This window comes from Lycium ferocissimum, chromosome 9, assembly GCF_029784015.1.
Source record: "Lycium ferocissimum isolate CSIRO_LF1 chromosome 9, AGI_CSIRO_Lferr_CH_V1, whole genome shotgun sequence".
Lineage (NCBI taxonomy): Eukaryota > Viridiplantae > Streptophyta > Magnoliopsida > Solanales > Solanaceae > Lycium > Lycium ferocissimum.
The window spans coordinates 42,590,126-42,613,323 of NC_081350.1; the positions used below are offsets into that span (position 1 = coordinate 42,590,126).

Here is a 23,198-nt window from a genome sequence, read left to right on the forward strand (position 1 = left end):
TACTCCCCTTCATTCTTTTTGAAGGTCCTGAAAGTACAGGGGGGTGAATTGTAAGCCTGTAATAAAAAGAAATCTAGTCGACTACTGTTTGGTGTCAGTCTACTGATAGCGAGACAGCCTGCACAAAATTACTAGTCCTTCGATTTGTACAAGTATAAAGCACAACAAATAGTAAGGGTGCATAATATAATATGAGAGCACTAAAATAATGACACCAGGAATTTTTATACTGGTTCAGAACCAATGTGGTAGCCTAATCCAGTCCCCTTGGGTTGCAAAGAGGTTATCTCTTTAAGCTCTTTGTAGTTTGAGTTGAGTATAGCCTTTGTGGTTTTCCCTACTCCCCTTCATTCTTTTTGAAGGTCCTGAAAGTACAAAGGGGGGGGCGGGGGGGGGGGGGGGTGAATTGTAAGCGTTAAAAAAAAAAATCTAGTCGACTATTGTTTGGTGTCAGTCTACTGATAGCGAGACAGCCTGCACAAAATTAATAGTCCTTCGATTTGCACAAGTATAAACCACAACAAATAGTAAGGGTGCATAATATAATATGAGAGCAATAAAATAAATGACACCGAGAAATTTTTATCTTGGTTCGGAACCAATGTGGTATCCTAATCCGGTCCCGTTTGGGTTGCTTGGAGGTTATCTCTTTAAGCTCTTTGTAGTTTGAGTTGAGTACAGCCTTTGTAGGTTTCCTCGTTCACCACCAACGTTTACAAGAATGGTTTTCACTCGCTCACCAACAACGAACAAGGGTTGGTTTTGACACGCTCACCAATAACGCACAAAGCTGGTTTTTCACTCGCTCACTAACAATGACTCTTTGGTTTTCACTCGATCACCAAAGCAACGAACAATGACACAACCTCTCAATACAAAGCCTCACCAACTATACTATATCTCTCCTCTCTTTTTTGTTTACACAGTAAGTCACTCAGGATTACAATGCTTATGAAAAGTAGAGAAAAGAACTTGAGAAGGTTGAGACGAAAGTATAAGTGACTGCATACTTTGAATGTTGTAGCGTCTTCTCCTTTTATACTTGGTCTTCAATATTCTAGCCGTTGAACTTTCTTCTAATTTTGGAAAAGAATTTCCTTTGCTGTTGACTTCTTCTCCAACGTTCCTTTGAATGCTCCCCTTGATTCACGCTTCCACATTTGGTATTGATGGAGAAGGAATCCCCATTCCATGTATAATCTGTTCTTGTAGAATAGAAGATTTCTTTCCTTCTATTTTGTCTTCTTTGAATCAAGGCTTCTAATTGTATTTCCTTCTTAGTAGACCCTCTCCCATAATTGTTGGCATTATCCAAAATTAGCTTTTCCTTGCATCTTTCCTTCATCAACTTAATACTAGATCACATGTCACGTAGCACCTATCTATCTTTGACCATTCTAGCACTTTCCTTTAATTCCTTAATGATGGATCTTTTAATCAAACTTGCAAATATCTTTGCAGATTACATCGTCCGGCCTATAATAATCCTCGTTTATTTCTTTTCTATTTGAGCACCCAAAATATATTTTCCAGCATCTCATATTTTCATATTGTAGTGTAAATCCAACACCTTCCTTTCAAAGTTGCAGCAAGTGTATTCAAATTTGAATATCTTTTCACTTCCATATAATATCTTTTTTCCAAAATAATTAATAATATTCTCCCCAATAGTATCTCTGCACTCTTTTTCTGGCTTGTACAAGTATGAGCTCTTATTTAAGCAACCCAAGAGAATTTCAAGATCCACTTCTTTTCACCTAGGATCTTGAGTTATATTAATTTGAATGTAATCACATTCATCTTCTTGAATTTTGAACTTTGATCACTCCGAATGTGGACTCTTTTGTAAACTTGATACTTCTAGCATATCTTGATACTCCATAGATTTTGGACCTTCCTTAAGTAACAAGTCAATCTTGATCTTTTCCTTTATCTTTTCCTTCTGAAAAATATTTTCCTTCCATAGGATCGTAATAAATATTTTTTCCATGATTCTTGTATCTTGATTTGGGCAAATCTTTTCTTCCATATTCATCTCATAGTATCTTCTCCTCCACATTTGCTTGGATCTTCACTAAGTCTTCTTCATCAAATAACCTGTACCAAAAACAAATTTACCACAAATAAATATTCTTTTATTAATAATTATGTTAGTTTGTTATAATCAAAATTAATAGGTGAAACCTTGGACCTAACATGTCAACTTGATGAACCTTGTGTGTCGTAGCATAGAGGTAATTAAGGGCATATTCTGCTTCAGGAACGGAGCTACAACTTCGCTTATAAGTACGTCAGAATTCAATACTTTGCTTCAATATTTATGCTTGTGTTTAAAAATCTACTTAATATGTATAATAATTTATCAAGAGTATTAAGTTGTGCTTTCTGAATCCAGAACTAATAAATTCAAAATTTTGGTTTTACCTTTGTCCCCCACTAGTATGTCAGTTCCCATGATATATAACAAATCCCATAAAATTTAGATATATTTAATGGCGTGCGACTCTTGATCTCATCGTCCGTTCTCCCATCTAAATGGTAAAATTTGATAAATGGATATTTATGTAATGAAAACTTTAAAGTGCTTGCGGTTGGTGTGCCACATGGATACTTTCCAGAGCTCGAAGGTTGCGACAAGGGTTCTAGCCAACCTGGGTATTTGCCTGAAAGAAAGAAAAGACAATTCCTAGCCAAGATCTAATATGAAAAAAAAAAAAAAAAGAAAAGAAGGATCATGTATACATATATCTGATAATTCTAAAGAGTTTTTCTTGTTGAGGTGTCGCCAAAATTTCTCTACCATATTATTCCTGATCGGTAAACATGAATGGCCAAACACATCGACAAACAACATGTATCGTCACTCCTTTCACTTGAAAAAGACCTTTCAAAGTGGCCCTTGTTCCATTTAGACAACTTGGTATTCTATTCCACTTAGACACTTTTTACACGCTATCGGAGCAAAACCAACACCAGTCATCTCCTACGTGGATTAAGTCGCCAATTAAATTGTCTTGAAACTCATTTAAATTGTGCCAACTCAATTAAATTGTGCCAACTCATTTTAATTGTAACTTCACTAATTTGTAAATTCGTGGAGTTTTGACCATTAAAAATTGGGGCTTTTGGGGTTGGATGTGCAATGAGGTGGCGCCCCCTTTGGTGTTGGTTTTGCTCCGATAACGGTGCAAAAAGTGTCTAAGTGGAATAGGAATGACCCACCTGAAGTGTCTAAATGGAACAAGGGCCACTTTAGGTGCTCAAGTGAAAGAAGTGGACGACCAAAGGTGTCTGTCGATGGGTTTGGCCAACATGAATTTGTATTTTACATGCACATCACCTCCAAGTGAACCACCAAATGATGGATCACTACTAAAAAATAAGAATTAGCCACGGATAAATTTTGTTAATCTATTTAGTGACAATTTATAAAATAAAAAATAATAAAAAACTGATAGCTACGAGCTATTTAGTGACGAGTTTGTAGCAAATTTCAATTTTTTATTTTATTTTATTTTTATGTAGTGAATGAATGGATCCTTTACCTTTAACTAAAGGTCTCGGCTTTGAGCCCTGTGAATAGATAAATCCCTGGTAAGGTTTGTCACAACCTAACTCATGGAACGTATTGTCCGCTTTGTCCCATAAACCTCATAGATTTATCCCTTATTAGGCTAAGACATAATTGAGCCCAAAGCGTACCATGTGATGAACTTGTGTTATGCCTTGTAAAAATCTTCAATATTTTCTCCCATTCCGATGTGGGATTCACCTAAGGTATCATGTGCATCCCTCATTCAGAAACTTGCATGATCAAGAAGTCTGTCAGTACTCCTTCTCTTGAATCGCCCTCGTCGGCTCGCTATGACAAATGCTTTCCCTTTTAATGGACTCTACTTGGCGGAAATCTGAATTAGTCGGGCTAATGAACTTCGGATATTAAATGGTTATAACAAAAAGAAAAAAAAAAACTACTGGTGGACATCTAATCAAGAAGTGAAATAGAAAATTTACTAGCAGAGGAGGTGCTGGTAGATGATCAGTTGATGATTGAGGACACATGAGAATGCTATCTGTGGTTGACATAGCCTTTGTCCAAACACCTAAATTGTTGTTTATTCATAAAAAAATATTTTCCAATTAATTTTGACTTTGGGAAATTATTATTAATTAATTAATTTGAAGGATGATTCATGAAACTTTTGAAGATAGGGTTCTGTCCATTTGGTCTTGTGGTAGCATACTGCTCTTCTCCTTTTTTCGTTTGTCCCTTTTAACTCTTTGTTTGTTTGGCTGTCATCAAGTCACGTGAATGTCTATAGCCCCTCTCTTTGTCCCCCTTTGATTTTGCTCTTTAAAATAGTTTTACAACATTCTTCAATTACATTTTCTTTGATCAATTCTCACAAGAAGAAAATTTTCTCTCCTCCTATTTTCCACTTAATTCCCATGATTCCCACTTACACAAATTCTTTTTCTTCTTCGCCTTCATTTCCTTTTGAGCTTAATAATGAAGTTCATGATCTAACTCATCATATTCCTCATGTTAGCCCTTATAATAATTATCAAGTTGCTTCATCATCTTCAAACTCATCTTGTCAAACTTTCTTCAATATCTCAACTACTAATAATCAAGATCAAACAGGATATAATTATCATTCTCAATTTCACCAGCCACAACACCAACACGAGGTAAATACAAGAAAAGGGTTCTTTTTCTTTGATTCCAGTGTTGGATCGCGATTTTTTTAATAATTAAACCACTCGGTTAGATACTATGTGGACTTTAGTAATCTAATTGAGTGTCGACACCTAGTTGTGCGTCAGTAAGAAGGTAGTCGATGCCTTTCAAAGCAATTTCTATCTTTAGTTAGCGTTGTTTTATTAATTGCAGCTAGCGCGCTTGATCACTAGTAAGATAGAAAACACCTTTCTCACTTGTTTAGTAAAGACAAATTTTCTTATAATATCTCAAAAAGGAAAAGTACAATTAATTAAGGACGTCCGGACATTACATAAGTGGAGGAGTGCTTGATCGCGATTCTTTTTCTATTTTTTTTTTGCTTTTGAAGGTCATATTATTTTTCTTACCATTACTTGGATCATGTTCTTTTATATGCAAATTAAGTGGTTTTTTTTCTTGCCTTTAATTGTTCTTTGTGGATCATTATAGGTTGATAATTTTGCTTCGGGAAGTGGATCACATGATCATGTAGAGAAGAAAAACAAGGGCCTCAAATTAACCTTGTGGAAAAAAGGAGTGAAGAAAATGAAGAATTCAGATGGTGCAAGCATGGAAGTGGCAAATACTACTAATCATACAAATATCAAATTGAAATTGGAAGATCAAAAGCAGCATATGGAAACTGATTACAGCAGCAACAGCTCTTCCAACAATATCCCAATTAGGGTTTGTTCTGATTGCAACACTACTAAGACCCCTCTTTGGAGAAGTGGTCCTAAAGGCCCTAAGGTAATTAATCTTTTCTTATTTAAGCAATAATTACACAAGCCAGATGAAGCATTCCTAGCTTTTCAATTTTCTATTCTTGAGTTTAGCTTATATACACTGATCAATTGCGGAGCTAGCAGTTCTAACATAAGAGGAATGAAAAAACACCAATTTTAATTAAACGCATGAGATTTAAATTATGACCTAATTAAAATAATTTTCGAACCATCTTTGTCACTATTACTAAGAGTCTTCCTTGTGTTAAGTACATACAGTAAATTGCTTTTAGCCTAATTATACAGTATAATTTACCGATGAAAGCGATTCAATTGACGAATCCATTCACTGAATGTAGCTTCACCCCTATAACTGACAATTTACGTAAAAAAAACCCAGTTAAAACATGTGATTTGTTGTATTTTAATCGGTTAAAATCTATGTTGCTCGAACTCTCCAAGAATGTTGTCGCACACGTGTCAAATCATCTAAAAGTTGCATTAGTTTTGGAGGATCCGGCCCGTACATGTCAGCAATTTTAAAGAGTCCGATCGAACAACATAGATACGTTAAAACATGTGATATACTACAAGTTTTGAATTACCAAATAAGATTGCTATAGTCAGTTACCTATTGTGCAGGTCATTTTAAACCACATGGTATAGACAAAAGACTACACTATTAGTACACAAAAATTAGACTCACTTAATATGTACTTTTGGGAAAAATCTAACCTTTTTTTTTTTTTTTTTTTTTTTGGTACAGTCGCTGTGTAACGCATGTGGAATTCGACAAAGGAAAGCGAGACGAGCAATGGCAGCAGCGGCAGCAGCAGCAAATGGGACGAATTTCACAAGTACTGAAACATCAACAACAACTACAATGAAGACAAAGGTACAACAACAGAAACAAAAGATAACAAAAGTGAATACCAATCATGTTGTACCCTTCAAGAAAAGGTGCAAATTCTTAAGTAATAGTAATACTACTACTACTACTACTCCAGCTCCTGCTCCTGCTCCTCGTGTTGAATCATCATCATCATCTTATAATAACAACAACGCGCAACAAAAGAAGAAGCTTTGTTTCGAGGATTTCTTCGTGAATTTGAGCAATAATTTGGCGATCCATCGCGTTTTCCCACAGGATGAGAAGGAAGCTGCAATCTTGCTAATGGCATTATCTAGTGGCCTTGTTCATGGTTGAGCACTCTCTTAATTAATTAAATTAATTAGAGTGTCATTATAAAATTTTCTTGAGTTTCATTATAAGTTAAGTTTAATTAGATGGAGTAGCACCAAATTAGTAGTGTGAAATTGAGCTAGATGAATACTAGTGAGAGTGAGAGGCTGTTATAAGTCAAGCTACAAAAATTTTAATAAGTACTTTAGCTAGGAGTAATAAGTTTGATGTGTGTGGTGATGATCTTTGTAAGCTCATAAATGAGAGTTTTTGAACAAGGTGACAACAAGAACATTATATTGGTCGCTTGTTCAGCTATTGCCTTGTGATGATTTGAAATTTATTGAGCAATATTCTCCCCAAAAATGTTTTAAAAGTTTAAGTTGTTAGACAAATAAAATTTTACTTATTTGTACTCTTTCCCTCTTATTTCATGTGATAGTGTTTGCCTTAGCAAGGAATTTAAGAAAGAAAAAAATGTAATATTTTTGCACCTCAGTTATTGTTAAATTCTTATTTTGGTCATTGTGATATTTGATTTAACATGTTTGACCGTCAATTAACAAATGTGTATTTTTGGTTCCTTTATGTAGGAAATATGTTATATCTAGACTATTTTTAGAATATATTATCCTCAAATATTGAGTAAAAATGCTATCTTTATATTAAACATGGGTAACTAAGAGATATAACATACGATAATTCGGTAACTTTGTGACGAGTCGCAAGCAAAAGGATTAAAAGTGCATCACTTCAATTAATTGAAGGTTCAATGTACTTAATCAGATTTAACAAGAATCAAAATTATAATTTACCAATAATCGAAGGACCTAAAATCCTGTTATAAGGCTTTCGAGAATTCATGATCTAAAACAAGCCATAAACATTTGAATATTGGAGTATATTTTTATGTTGTCCTCTTAATTACGTGTGAAACAGATTTTTCTAGGGCCAAGCATATTGAAATTGTCCCTAAACGAAAAGTGCATCATGTAAATTGTGGCAAATGGAGTATATGTTTATGACGTCCCCTTAATTACGTGCAGCCCGGATTTTTCTAGGGCCAAGCATATTATTGAAATTCTTTTTCATAATGAGTGGAGTAAGATTTGAACCCAGAATCTCTATCTGAAACCAGAATCTCTATCTACTCCGATATCATATTGCAGAGTAAAATAGTTTCTTATTTGAGTAAAAAAATCAGTCACTACAATGATCAACTTGACAAAAATATGTGGATGTTTAGGTTGGCTGTATATGCAAAGAGGTATTAGGTTTTGGGACCAGCTTCACAAAAGAAAACAAATTATGCTTTTAACAAAAAAATAAAGTGACACTTACATTGTGCACGGCTGGCATGAATATCTCTCATCCATGAATTATCATTCTGATGTTTCATTATTAAACAGTAGCTTTTGGGGTTTGCAGAAGTCGTATTGCAATAGAAAGTTAGTACGTACTTATGTATGAAAAATAAGAGAAAACGAAATTAAGAGAGAAAGAAAAGTAGTATTCCGTCAGTTTTAATTTATATGGAAACATTTGAGAAGACGCAAAATTAAAAAAATGATTTTGTTATAAAAAAAAAATTGGTTGAAGACATTTCATAACATTCGGGTGGTTACAGACTTTTGAAATTGTATAATTGTATATGCAGCAGTGAAATCCAAACATTTAGTGAAATTATTGTTAAATTTTGATTTTGGTCATTGTGATATTTGATTTAACATATTTGATTGTCAATTAACAAATGCGTAATTTTGGTTCCTTTATGAAATATGTTATATTTCTTATTTGTCAATTGTGATTTCACCAGAAGACTTTGGACGCGACTGCTACACTGGCTTCAAAGGAGTCCTGGGCAGAGTAACAACTGGCAAAACCTTCAGGAATTCATCATTAGTGCATCCAAAGGAAGAGCTCATAGAGCTACACTCTTCAAGATGGTGTTAACTGAATTTGTGTATGCCATATGGAATGAAAGGAATCATAGGATATTTGAACATGAAGAGAAGACTTGGGAGAGGCTTGCTAAGGATATTGTTTATACTTGTCATGTGAGATCACCTACAGGCATTAGAACTTTGCTTCAGTCGTTACCTTTTTAGTATGTATAGCCAATAGTAGGTAGAGTTACTGGAGTTTATTTTCTGTTTTGAGATAGCTGAGTGAGATGTTCAGCTATGGTTTTGTAATTATCTCGCTTGGTGATTAATAATACAAGTTAGTTACCAAAAAATAAATGTTATATCTAGATTATTTTTAGAACTATATTATCCTCAAATATTGAGTAAAAAGGCTATCTTTATATTAAAGATGGGTAATTAATGATTATGATAATTCGGTAATTTTTTGACGAGTCGCAAGAAAAAGGATTAAAAGTGCATCGCTTCAATTAATTGAACGCTTAATGTACTTAGGCCTCATTTGTTTGCACTTATTGGAGGTCTGAATCTGAATGGTTCAGACCTTAAGCAATTAAGTGCATTTGTTTGCATTAAGATCTAAGCACTTATTGAGTCTGAATAGGTCTTAATCATTAAGATCTTGAACCAAGTCTTAATATTATTAAGAGGTATTTTTGTATGAAACTTTTTTATCATCAGCTCCAACCCCAACCCTCCACCCCAACCCCACCCATCCACCTCAACCCCACTCCACCACCCACCCACCCTCCACTCCCCACCACTAACCCCAATCCCACCCACCCCCACTCCCCACAACCAACCCCTACCCCACACCACCCACTACCCCCACCTCCCACCACTAACCGCACCCCCACCCCCACTACCTCCCACCCCTCACCCCAACCACCCACCACCCACCACCCACTCACCCCTCCACCCCCACTCACCACCCACCTCGACAACAAAACATCTCCACCATTACTAGTGAACATAAATGTTTCATTTTTTTTATCAAATAATATTTTATTTTATTAAATTTGTATTTATTTTTTACTATTTAGTTACTTTTTAATTTGAATTGTATATTTATTATATTTAAATAAATACATTATGAACATTCAGATATTGAAAAACAAACAGTCTTAATCATTCAGTGTTCAGACCTAAAGATAAGACCTTCATCATTCAGATGTGCATTCAGATTCATACGTCTTAATCTTAATAAAAACAAATGAGGCCTTAGCCAGATATAACAAAAATCAAAATTATAATTTACCAATAATCGGAGGACCAAAAATGCTATTATAAGACTTTCGAAAATTCCTGATTTGAAACAAGCCATAAACATTTGGATATTGGAGTATGTTTTAATGATGTCCCCTTAATTAACTTAGGGCCCAGATTTTCTAGGGCCAAGCATATTGAAATTCTAAATGAAAAGTGCATCACATAAACTGTGGCAGATGGTATATATTCTTATGACGTCCAAGCATATTGATTTTTTTTTAATTATGAGTGGAGTGAGATTTGAAGCCAGAATTTCTATATACAGTCAAACCTCTCTATAACAACATCGTTGGGTTCGAAATTTTTAGGTTGTTATAGAGAATTACTGTTATATACCTATAACAGCATTAACATTTAAATAATTTTCGCTGTTATAGGCAAAAAAAGATGCATAAATTCTAATTTTTCATTTTTAATCGCCAAATTCTAAGCTAAATCACACTCGGTATAACGAAAGGAAAAAATTTCATGATGAAAGTATATATATTCATATGATATTTTTTGTCATAAATAGTGTATTAAAGAATTAAATATTTGGTCAAAATATCTACACTTATTATTGGTAATCATATATATTCTATTTTTATAAAGATGGTTAATTATTATATTACCCAAAAAAGAAGATAGCTGTTATATGGAGGTAATTTTACAAAGAGCGTACTGATATGAAGTTGGTTGTTGCTAGCTGTTATAGGTGAAATGTTGTTATAGAGAAGTAAAATATAACATAAAAAATCGGTTTCAGAAAAACATTGTTGTTATATGCGGATGCCCGTTATAGAGAGATCTGACTGTATCTACTCTTATACCATATTGTAGAGTAATATAGTTTCTTATTTGAGTAAAAAAGACCGATTACTAAGTACTAAACAACCGGGTCATTAGACGGTTCAAATCGACTGGTAATCGGATCAAATGGGACCGGTGGACCGGTTTACGGGTTCATGGTCTACCAGTGATTTTTTATCGGGCCGGTTTTCAATTTTTGGGACCGGTTAATCGGTAAACCGGAACCGGCCGGTTAAAACCGGTTAACCAATCAATTTTTTTTTAAATAGATCCGTTGGCTGATTGGGCTGGACCGTTGGGCAACGGTCCATTCTGCAAAAATGGTCGTTGCCAACGGCTCCAAACGCCCCTTTTGGCCCCCCCCCCCCCCCCCCCCCCCCCCCCAAACTTTTTTTTTTACACTTTAACCCATCCCCCACCCCTATATAAACTCCTCTCCATTTCCAATTTTAATCCACACCAATTCACTCTTCTCTTTCTCTCAATTAATTATAGCTACTTTGCAATAATTAGCCACTTTAAATTTCTCTCAATTAAATATTATAAAGTTTTATTCTAGTTTCAATTATTAATTTTGCAATTATAAAAAAAAAAATTGTTGGTGGAGTTGGTGATTTTGCAACAATCCGAAATAGCTCCAAAGCTTTAGTGGATTTGCAAGTCTAGCCGCCTTCACTTTGGTGGAAATTATTCCGGCAATTTGATACCTTCGTTCCAACTCTCTCTTTATTTTCCGCTATTTAATTTACGCAATTTATTTTCTTGTGATTTATTTGAGTGTGATTTAAATTAATTCTATTTAATAATGTCGAAGAGATTCAGACGTGGTGCTGATAGTAGTGGTATTGTTAGGGGTGGGTTTAATGAGGAAACATTTTTTAACGAAACACCTAATTTAGGTATTGATATTGGTGGACTTAATCCACTTTTAGATCAAGAGGTAATGCAACAACACTTTATCGGCACTTTTAATGAAATTGATGATGATGATGATGAAACAAAAGGCCCCGAAAATCCCATAGGAGATACAGGTCCTGCACAATCACATACATAAGATAAACCACCAAGAACTCGTAATCCAACCGCTAAAATTTGGAAATTTATGACTAAAGATAAGGAAAGAGAAATAGCTACATGTAATTTAGGTAGACAAGTATTTGTTTTTAGGCAACAAACTAGTAAGGATGTGGAACGGGTTCACTAACGGGTTATGTGAGAGGTAAACATAAGGAAATTTGGAGAGAGAAAACGGGTTCAAATGTAGGGGTTATTCAAATGACAATAGACCTACGAACCAAGAATTTTTTAGCTATGACAAGAAAAAAGAGCGTGTAGAAATAGCTAAAATGGTTGCTTTTGATGCTCTACCATTTTCCTTTCCTTCGGGTTTGGGGTTTATTACTTGTATTCAAGGTTGTTATAATCCGTTATTTGAGAGTATTCCTAGAAGTACTTGTACAGCGGATATTATAGATTTGTATAAAAAAATATAGATTTTATTTACGCCATGTATTTAATTATTTAAATTGTAGTGTTTCTCTTGCCCCCGATTTGGGTCTTAGTCTTAACAAGTTAGATTTTTTTGCTATTACATGTCATTGAGTTGATGATAATTGGGTGATGCAAAAAAGAATTATAGCTTTTTTATACGATGAAGGAAAAGGTAGTCATGATGGAAAATTTTTAGCGGATTCAATGTCAACTATTATGAAATTTTTTAATATTTATAGAAAAACACTTTGTATTACTTTAGATAATGCTTCTAATAATACAAAGGGGTTGGTTTTTTAAAAAGGGAATTAAACCCTCCGCTAAAAAATATTTTTCATGTGAGATGTAGTTGTCATATTTTAAACTTGATTGTTAGAGATGGTCTTGACTATTTTGAAGATTCTATTCAAAAAGTTAGAAATACGGTTGCTTTTCTTTTTTTGTAATGCTAATAGACAAAAAATGAGAGATTTTAAGAATTCTTGTGTGGAAAAAGGCCTTAGACCTAGGAAAATTCAAGTAGAAGTTGACACTAGGTGGAGCTACACTTACATTATGTTACAATAAGCGTATGATTATAGGATTCCCATACAACAAGTTGACAACCATTTTAATACGGATAGTGATGATTATTTAAATATTACCGATTGGGAAGATGTTAAGGAGTGTATTGAACTTTTACAAAAAATTTATAATGCAACTCTTGCTTTTTCTAGACAATTCTATCCCACGGTAACCGGAATTTTAGCCTACTTAGCGGAAATAACTAGTGTTTTACATGAGTATAAAGATAAATCCGGTTATTAAGCGGATATTTTTAAGATGACAACAAAATTTAAGAAGCCTTTTTTTCTCATCCCAACTTTATTTATATTGGGTTCTCTTTTAAATCCTTGTTTTTTTTTTTTTGGTCAAACAGTAACAATTTTATTCAACCAAATAGACATTTACAACTGCTAGTTCTTTGTACTCTAGAACTAGACCTCATCATCATTCTATATTGTTTTCTTTACAAGTATCAGAAGTGCAACTAATTTAATTTGGATAGTTGTTCAGCTGTGCTAACATTTGCTTCCACTTTGGCTGCTGGTTCCCTTTCAAATGCAGCTGCCTCACAATCTCCCTTAGCCTGTCCTGGCTTGATCTCATATTTCCTTGAAATCGCCTAGCATTTCGTTCACTCCATATATGGTAAACTGCTACAAAGGCAAATAGAAATTTCGTACCTCGCCGAGCTCCTGCCCTTCACTCTTTGTGCGACCCAGCTCACTTCTTGGATCCAACTTTGGACTTGTCTATTTTCACCTATCCAGCCTAATAGTTTCTCCCAAATGTGTCGGGAATACACGCAGTTGAAGAGTAGATGTGGCAAGTCTTCTTCATCTCCTGAATCACATAGAACACAGTCTTTGGACACATGAATGCCCCATCTATCCAACCTGTCAACAGTGGCGAGTTTCTGGTACAGAGCTAGCCATGTTTGGAACTGATATCTTGGTAAGGATCCAGCCCCAAGAACAATGCTCTTCTAGCTGACTCTGATATTCCGAGGGGCCATGGCTGAGTATGCCTTCTTGATACTAAATTTGCCACCTCTACAATAGCTCAGTAACTCTGCTTGGATATTCCTGCTACCAAACCACTTTCTAGTGTCAAATATTTTCCTGATAAGCCAACTAGCTTGTTTAGGAGTATCTATTTCGACTACCAGCTGCCTTTTTATATAAAAGTTGTGCACCCATTGAATCCAAAGGGTGTCATTCTTTTTAGAGAGTGCCCATAACAATTTACAAAGGGCTGCTTTGTTCCACTTATAGACATCAATAATGTTTAGTCCACCTGCAGCTCTAGGACAACATAATGTATCCCAGGCAACTAATGCTCTCTTTGATGGTTCAAAGACTTCCAGTCCATAAGAATGTTCTACATAGGCTTGTTATTAGTTTTATAATCTTCTTAGGGAGCAAGAAGACCTGAGTCCAATATGTCTGCATTTCAAAGAGAACACTCTTTATAAGTTGGAGCCTACCACTGTATGACAGAAACTTCGTGGTCCAACACTTAATCTTAGTTGTCATCCTTTCCACCAAAGGCATACATTGTTGAATACTAAGTTTCTTAGATGATAATGGGACCCCCAGATATCTAAATGGCATCTCACCTAAGGATAAGTGCATCTCTATCAGAATTCCTTCTTTAAATGTGTTATCCACCCCAGCCAGGTATATGGAACTCTTTTCTAGGTTGGCATGTAAACCTGATACTTCGGAGAAATGGGTTGTTATACCTCGCATTTTGTACATTTGGATATTCCGAGTTACTGGCTGAAAGTAGGGACAAGGTTATAATTTTCTAGAATGCATAAGTTGCGTAATCATTTTATTGGTATGGAGTATTAAGGGTAAATTTGGGATAAAGAGAAATTGGAGGCTAAAAGTTGGAAAAATGATTTCATGAAATGGCCAAAAAAAAGGTGGCCGTGGGCCCCACCCATATGTTGGCCAATATTTTCATGCCATGGAATGGCACATGTGTTTATTTCACATTTGTAAGGGCCAAATATATATATTATGGATGACCAAGTCAAATTATTCATCTTTCATGGTTTAAAGAAATTTCTAGAAAATTGAAGAAAATTGGAGAAAAGAAAAAACAAAAAGGGGGGCCGGTCATGTGCATGGCCATGTGCCTATGCTTGTATATATATATGTGTGTATGAGTCATGAAAGGCAATTCATCTTGCCATAATTAGAAAGTTCAAGAAAGAAGGAGAAAAAGAAAGAAGAGAGAGAGAGTTCGGCCATGGCCATGGAAGGTGTTCATGAAAAATTATTTTCTCTTTGTCTCTCTACCAATTGGAAGGCCCTCTTTAACATAGAATAGTTGTTGGAACAAGCAAAGTGATCGTTCTTGAAAACAAGCCTAGCCGAGTGAAGATGTTGAATGGAAAAAGGTAAGGTTCAACCCTCTTTTCATATGTTATGGATGTTTGTGTGTGTTGTGGAATGTGGAGATGGATGAAGTTCATGAAATTGTGGTGTGTGTGAGTGTGGCCGTGTGTGTGTGAGCTTGTGTAGGAGTAAGGAACTAATGTATTTAGCATGTTTGGATTGTGTATTATGGATAGTTGTGCGTGTGGTAGAATGTGTAGAAATGAATGAACTTCATGGATTATGTATGTTGAAATTGGGTCGTGTAGGGGCTGTTTTGGTGGAACATGATGAGCTAATTTTGTGTAGTATTTTGGTTGTTGTTTGTTGTGGATTATGTGATGAAAATGAAGGTTTGATGACTCGAATGGAAATCGTAATCGTTGTGGGCTGATTTGGGACTTGTTGTGATTTTAATGTGGATTCTTGTATTAATGAAAATAATGTTGTAAACGTATGGAATTGTTGATATAGTTTAAGAATTTGGAAGAAGAAAATGTGTTATCGATGCCCCTAATGTTGTTGGAAGGTTTCGGGTGGAATGACCTATTGTTTGGGTTGTTTTGAATATTGTATGGGTTGCTTGGAATGTTCTTAAATCGTGTTTGAATGGTCTCGGATTAACACTTGAACGTATGATCAATGATGTTGGTTTGAATGCACGTAGCTTATTGAATATAAATGAAATGTTGTCGAATTGGGTAGAAAGGAATTATTAATGTTAGAACGCGTTTTGAATCACTTATGGATATTGTTAGTATGGTTGTTGGTTTGGTTGTTGTTGATTTGGCCGAGTTGAATTCTCGGGGATGTTGAAGTTACAGGGGAAATCTTTGCCGAAATTTTTGTAGAAAAATGTTAATTTGGAATTGGATTCTCAAGTGTTATGGCTAATGTTTGATAACTTAATGACATTATGGTAGATCGTGAGAAGTCGAGACGTAAGTTCGGATTAGCTTAGGAAGCGGCTAAGGTATGTAAAACTCACCCCTTCTTTCTTTGGCATGTCTTAGTTGAAAATAAGTTATGACACGAATTACGAGGTAACTCTATTCTGGTGATCCGAGCATGTTTATGAATCTTATTGGCTTCTTGATATCCGTATTCTTAATATGGTCAAATCATGGTCCGTATGTCACTCGTATAATTAAATTTCAAAAATTGCACAAAGGTTTTGTTTTCGAAAGAGTTTTGCTCCTAAACGGTTCCGAAACTACGAACGTCCGTAACTTTCACAGAAAGGCTCGGATCGCTTCGATTTGTTCGTAGAAAGTTCTGAAGTGAATAATGTTCGTAACTTTCCGAGGCGGACTCGGATTGATTTGATGTATGGCTATGATCTCTACGACACTTTGATATGCTCATGACATATGATATGTTTCCGAGTAATGTCCGAAAGCCATTTGATATAACCATTGTCCGGACTTTCAAAATGATGCTTCGATTTGATTACTTCATTGAGTCCATGGAATGATTTATGTGCATATGGTTTCTCACTACTCTGCTCGTGCAAGCTCAACATGTCATTCACCGAGTCCCGGCCGGGTAGGTATTCGTGCACATACCTTTGCATTGCTCACCGAGTCCCTCACTGTAGGCCGGTACGACCGAGTCCCGAAAGGGCCGGGTACGGTATATGATGATATGATTATTCACCGAGTCCCGAAAGGGCCGGGTACGATATATGATGCTATGATTATTTACCGAGTCCCTTGCTAGCGGGGCCGGGACACGCTATTCACCGAGTCCCTCACTAGAGGGCGGCACGGTATGTATATATATGTATATAGACATGCATACATGATTATGATATGATTTTGCTCACCGAGTCCCTCGCTAGTAGGCCGTACGGTATATATGTACGATGATACGATGATATGATTATGATATGATTTTACCTACCGAGTCCCTCACTGTAGGGCGGGACACGCTATATGTATATATGATGACTATATGATTTTGATATGCATGATAAATGTTTTCGAAGACAAGTCTTATGATCTTCTCGTACTTTTACTTCGATGATCCCGCTTACTACATTTCATGCTTTACATACTCGCACATATTCCGTGCGACCCCTTTCTTCGGGTCGCGTTTCATGCCGCGCGTACACCTGTGTGGGTGAAGATATTAGTAGAAGATGTTCCGGAAGGGATTGGCGAGCTCCATTTTCTCCGAGGCCGCCGAGTCGATTATTATGTTATGGTTTCATGTTCCGTGTTAGAGACTTTGCAGACGTTGTCGTGGGTATAAGATGTCGGTTATATAAGCGCTATGTAAGCCGATATATTATTACGCATTGTATTATAAGTGTTATATGTTATAGATTTTATTTGATTTGAAAAAGATGAAAAGCATGTTTGATTTTCCGAAAAACTTTCATTAAGCATTTGTGTCATGATTGGAGGGCCAGTATGATTATGAATGTCACAAGAGTCAGCGAGTTCGCTCGGCCCTAGGTAAGGGTTGGGTGCCCATCACACCCTATCGGATTAAGGGTGTGACATGGGTAAAAGCCTTTATCATCAGCTAGATTGAATCCTTGTCAGCCCTACAACACATCAAGAGGTCATCGGCAAAGCAGATATGGACTAGCTTCATCTTCTCACACCTTGGGTGATAATTGAAGTCAGGAATGTGGCTCAATTGTTTCAGTGACCTATTCAGATAGTCCACAGTTAGGACAAAGAGATATGGTGACATAGGGTCACCGTGTCTCAATCCCTTCTTAGCTTGAAATTTAGGAGTAACACCACCATTTATCAGTATAAAGATACTAGACTGTAGTCACACACTCCATAATCAAATTCATAAACTTCACAGGAAATCCGAATTCCAATAGTACCATCTTCAAAAATCCCCACTCCAAAGAGTCATATGCTTTCCTTATATCCACCTTTATAATGCACCTTGGGGATACACCTGCTCTAGAATACCCTTTGACTAGCTCGTGGGCTATTAGAACATTATCTAAGATACTTCTGCCTTCTATGAACGCGGACTCGGAAGGCCCTACCACATAGTCAACCACTTGTTTTAGTTTAGCTGTAAGAATTTTGGCAATAAGCTTGTATAAGGTTGTATAACAAGCTATTGGCCGAAATTCTTTTACAAATGTGGGATTGGAAGCTTTTGGAACTAAAGTCACTGTTGTGCAATTTATCTCTTTGAGCAGCTTGCCATTCTCAAAAAACTGCAATAGTGCTTGCACCACGTCCTCTCCAATAACCTCCCAAAACTGTTTAAAGAACTCTGCAGTAAAGCCATCAATACCTGGACTCTTGTCTGGGGGTAGAGATTTGAGGGCTGAGACTACTTCCTCCTTAGTAACTGCTTCAACTAGTTGCCTTTGATGGACAGTTGTGAGACAAGGCCCATCCCTAGCAATGGTAATATCAAGACTTGGGAGTTCAGCTGCACTTGTGCCCAATAGATTCTTAAAGAATCCCAAAAATTCTTGATGTGCCCGATCTTCTGTTAGAACTACTCCCATATCATTGCATATATTGGAGATTCTATTCCTTGCCTGTCTTGCTTTTAAAAAAGCATGAAAAAACTTGGAATTTGAGTCCCCATGGGAGATCCAAATTGTTGCCTTAGAACCTGTTCTTGCATTTTAAATCCTTATTTTAAAATGTCTTATACTAGAGCATTGGTTCGTCAAATTTACAACTATTTAGAAATTGACAAGGAAGTTGAACCATCTTTAAATGAAACCGAGCTCGCGATTGATGCCGAGTTTAGAAAAGTTTTAGTCATTATTCTAATTTGGAAGAAAATGCTACACCCGTTGCTCCACTCCCTAGTACTTCTCAAAGTAGAAAAAAGGACTTGTCGGGTTTGTCGAATATAAAAGTTTTACACTCACATCCAACTCCTGCTCATAATGCAAACTTTGATGAATATCACCTTTATTTGAGCCCGCCAAATGTGGATATCAACCAACTAGATGATTTGAACGTCTTAGCATGGTGGAAGAGATACAAGGCGAGTCATCCGGTGCTTTCAAGAATGACTCGAGATATCCTTACGGTTCAACTATCAACTGTGGCTTCGGAGAGTGCATTTAGCCAAGGAAGACAACAAATTGGCGACCATAGACACTCATTATCCGGATTTAGCTTGCACATACTAGTTTGCATTCACGATTGGATTAGATCGGAGCGACGCAACCAAAACTTAGAAGCGGTGGAAGGCGAAGAGGAAGAGATTGAAGATTTGATAGCAAGTGGAATAGACCAAATGGAAGACTATGAAGATATCTCAATGACCGAATATGATATGGCGGATATTAGCCAAATGATTGACACTTTTTTATTTTATTATTCTACTACTTTTTTGCAACTCATGTATTATTTGCAAGTTAAAAAAACTACAACTTGCAAATAAATGTTATCCATGAATGAATAAAATATATGGCTCATTGAGCTTTCTTCTATTTACTTGTGTTCATAATTTTACTTATATTAAGTTAGGAATATACTTAAAATATACTAAGAATATACTTGCAAATAAATGTTATCCATGAATGAATAAAATATATGGCTCATTGAGCTTTCTTCTATTTACTTGTGTTCATAATTTTACTTATATTAAGTTAGGAATATACTTAAAATATACTAAGAATATACTTATAATATACATCTACTTTAATTTATATAGCAACATTTGAAAAGACGCGAAGTTTAAGAAAAAAATGATTTTTTAAAAATATTTATGGTTAAAGACATTTTGTAACATTTGTTACATACTTATGAAACTTCTGTTCTTAAATATTTTATAATATGTGATTAGTTATAAAAGATTCTCGTTAAAAATAAAGTGGAAAGTTTAAGTTACATTATTTTTAAATTTTAAAAATTGCTATATTTTTAACGGACTAAAAGGAAAAATTTCCACATAAACACAAAATTTAGTGATATTTAATGAAATCTCATCTTAAAAGGTGTCCTTATTGACAAATTTTGACAAATTTCTCTTTTTGGATAGCTTTTTAGTAAATGGCTCTATCTTTATTTTCGTTATAACTTATGAATTTTTTAGACCACGGTGGTCTGAAGATTTTTTTGAGCAAACTGAAATCCTATGATAAAATGTTAGATCATAGCTAAGATTTTATAAGTTATTCAAACGTTAGACGATAGTCTAATGTTTTGTCTATAAGATCAATTGAGAAATTATGAGCAAATATTAGATCAAAGTCTAATTTTATCTAAATTCTCAAGGATTATATTTGCACAATTTTTAAAAATATAACCAAAATCTAAATGATGACGTAAAAAAGAGAATGAGTTTGTGTAACTCGGCCGTAGTCATGAGAAAGTTCGTTATGCAAAGACTGATGGATTGGTCCATTTATATGGATGAACCTGATGAACATTTCATGATGGGGGTCATTTGCACTTTTGTCCCTATTTTGTGCTGGTTTTTATTTCTGCTCTTTCGCATCATAATATTCACAAGTGTGTCACACACCTTTAAAAAACTTATGCCCGGTTAGCATAAATTTGATTTTGAGGGCCAAATACTAAAGACCATTTGAAGGGAAAATCGTGCAATTTCTTCAATGAAATATGATCATAAAAGGGTCATTTGCACTTTTATTTTGTGCTGGTCTTTATTTTTGCCTCTCAAAGCAAATAATTTTTTCACAGGGTATAAGTTTAAATTTTCGCATCATAATATCCCCAAATTATACCCCGCATCCTCAAAGTCCTGATAGACAAAAATTTGATTTTGAAGGACAAAAATTAAAGACTAGCCCATTTGAAGCATAAACCATGCAATTCCTTCATCATAAAAGGTGGGGTCTTTCGCTCGAATGTCCCTATCTTGGGGTGGTATTTAATTTTTGCTCCTCAAATAGCTGGTCTTTAATTTTTTTCCTTCGGCACTTTGAGTAGCAAAAAAGTGGCCGAAAATAGCCTTGACATCGGAAAAAAAACCGACCTACCTTTATCTATGACTTAATTTTCACAAGGCATAAGTTCATAGAATTTTTGCTTGTCCGGTATAAGCTCTGTAGGAATTAAATTATCCGGCATAAATTGTATAGTATGTAATTCGTTGTTCTTTTGCCAGATAACTTAATTCCTATAGAACTTATGTAGGAAAAAGCAAAAGTTCTATAAACTTATGCCTTGCAAAATTAGGTCATAGATAAAGATACGTTAGCCCACAAATTTTCGTTAAATGAAAAGCAGGGACATATATTGAAGACCACCAATTCGAGGGACAAAAATTAAAGACCAGTGCCTTTGAGGGAAATCATGCAAATGACCCAAAAGAAAAAGAAATTGGGCCATTGAATGGACTTTGCTCAAGCCCAAATTCACTCTGGCGGGCTATATCAACCACAATCAAATGGACCCCAAATTCGACCCGGTTTCACCCTCTCTCATTCGCTCGCCGAATTGCCGTCTCTTCTCTCTTTCTCCTTCTTTGAGGTATTCTCCTTTGCTATATGATTTTGAATATTTTCAGTTTTTGCCGCAGTGAAATCCAACCATTTAGTGACATTAGTCAGTAATCCAACTAAACTATGAATGCTAAAAGAATCAATTTGTAAATTATTCTTTCCTTACTGGCTACGGTATAACTATATGCAGCTCTGAGGGTTTTTGTCTAGTGGTAAGAGCGCAATACAGGATGCGGGGTTACACTAACAGAGGCGGAAGCGGGGATTTTTACGAGTGCGGATACGGGATGCGGGGTTTGAGGAAAATGGAGCGATTTGAGGTTCAGGGTTCGAAATTCCGCTAAACCCACTGACTGGTTGAGTTACTGAGTTCGAAATTTAATATTTGTACATAACAAAAGCTAGTAGAGATAAAATATGGAAATAGATTCTCACCTTATGGGTCACTGATGAAAAATGGAGATCTCTAAACAGCAAGCATTATATTTTATTAGCCCTTATGTTTTTCTCAGTAGAACTCCTTATGGTAACAAATCACTACTCTACTGTTCTCTTGCAAGTGTTCCTCCAGCTAATATTCATTCTTTAAGTAGTCCTTATTCATAGCATTTACATATAAAGTTTTTCTAGCAACGATTTGTAAGTTTGCTATTGTGCCACAAGTATCATCTAGCTAACATTGAATATTCCTGCATTGAGAAACTATCCCTTAATAAATCATGTTACTGTTTTCTGCACATTGATAGCTACTTCTGTCAATTAGCCAAATATTTCCTCTGTGTAGTTCAGCTGATAATTAAAGGATCTCGCGGAAATGACGACGTATATGTGGAAGAAATATGCAGATTATGTGTACACAAAATGGGAAAAAACGCTCCTCTGGGATATGGTAGAAATTTAGAAGACCAAAATCATTTACTCCTCTTGTTACAATCTATGTCTGTGCATTTTATACGGGGGTCATTGGAGCAGCTATCACTGAGCAACTCTACAAGGTATATTGGCTTTTCATCCTTTTTTAAGCTTGCTTTATAAGTGTTATGCTTATTCTTTCACTTTTTTCGATTTTACTAAAGCCTCGTTATTTACAATAATTAAAAAAATAAATTAATTAGTCGAAACTTTGAAAAAAAATAAGTTGGGAAATCCCAACTTATTTTTTTAGCTTATATGTTCGCAAATACGTATTCATCCAAAATCTCTTAGTCAAGAACACCCAATTTTGACCTCCACATTTTAAATTAATTAGTCTTTTTTTTAACTAGCTTTCATGCTATTTTTCTTAACTACTATTTTGCCATTACATTTTGCAAAATGTTCTAATATGTATATCATATATATAATTCTAAGTATTAATCATATTCAAAATGAGTGTTTAATTAAGTACTTACTTCAAAGTGTCAAATTAAAGTCATTGATGATTTAATAGTTATAATTAGGTCGTATTTGTGTAAAATCAAGAAGCTTAATTAATTAATTGACTGATTATTTGGCCTCATTTTGTCTCAAATTGGCCTAATCTTAAGAGAGTTGGTTACACTTGAAACATAAAAGGTTACCTTTTAAACTAGTTTCTAACCTGCCCAAAAGAAAAGCCCAAAAAAATACATTTTGGGCTTATTACCCTAGCTGGCCCTCCAGCCCCATACTATTCCCAGAGCGCTATTACCCAGCGAAACCACTGCTTAAAAAAAAAAAAAAATCATGCTATTTGTGGCAACTTTGTATTCGCCACAAAAGATCGA

At 35.3% G+C, this 23,198-nt stretch overlaps 1 protein-coding gene across 2 annotated transcripts; it reads left to right on the forward strand.

The window, feature by feature from the left end:
- The first annotated feature begins 4,304 nt into the window (after nucleotides 1-4,304).
- Nucleotides 4,305-6,997, forward strand: LOC132030923 (GATA transcription factor 21-like). Of its 2 annotated transcripts, none has more exons than XM_059420720.1 (3): nucleotides 4,305-4,709; nucleotides 5,197-5,473; nucleotides 6,215-6,997. In XM_059420720.1, the coding sequence occupies exons 1-3, from the start codon at nucleotides 4,450-4,452 to the stop codon at nucleotides 6,653-6,655; spliced, it is 978 nt and encodes a 325-aa protein (XP_059276703.1). In that variant the 5' UTR covers nucleotides 4,305-4,449; the 3' UTR covers nucleotides 6,656-6,997. The 2 variants fall into 2 exon arrangements, with proteins under 2 accessions (XP_059276703.1, XP_059276702.1); XM_059420719.1 differs by having other exon boundaries at nucleotides 4,307-4,692; nucleotides 5,174-5,473.
- Nucleotides 6,998-23,198: the final 16,201 nt, after the last annotated feature.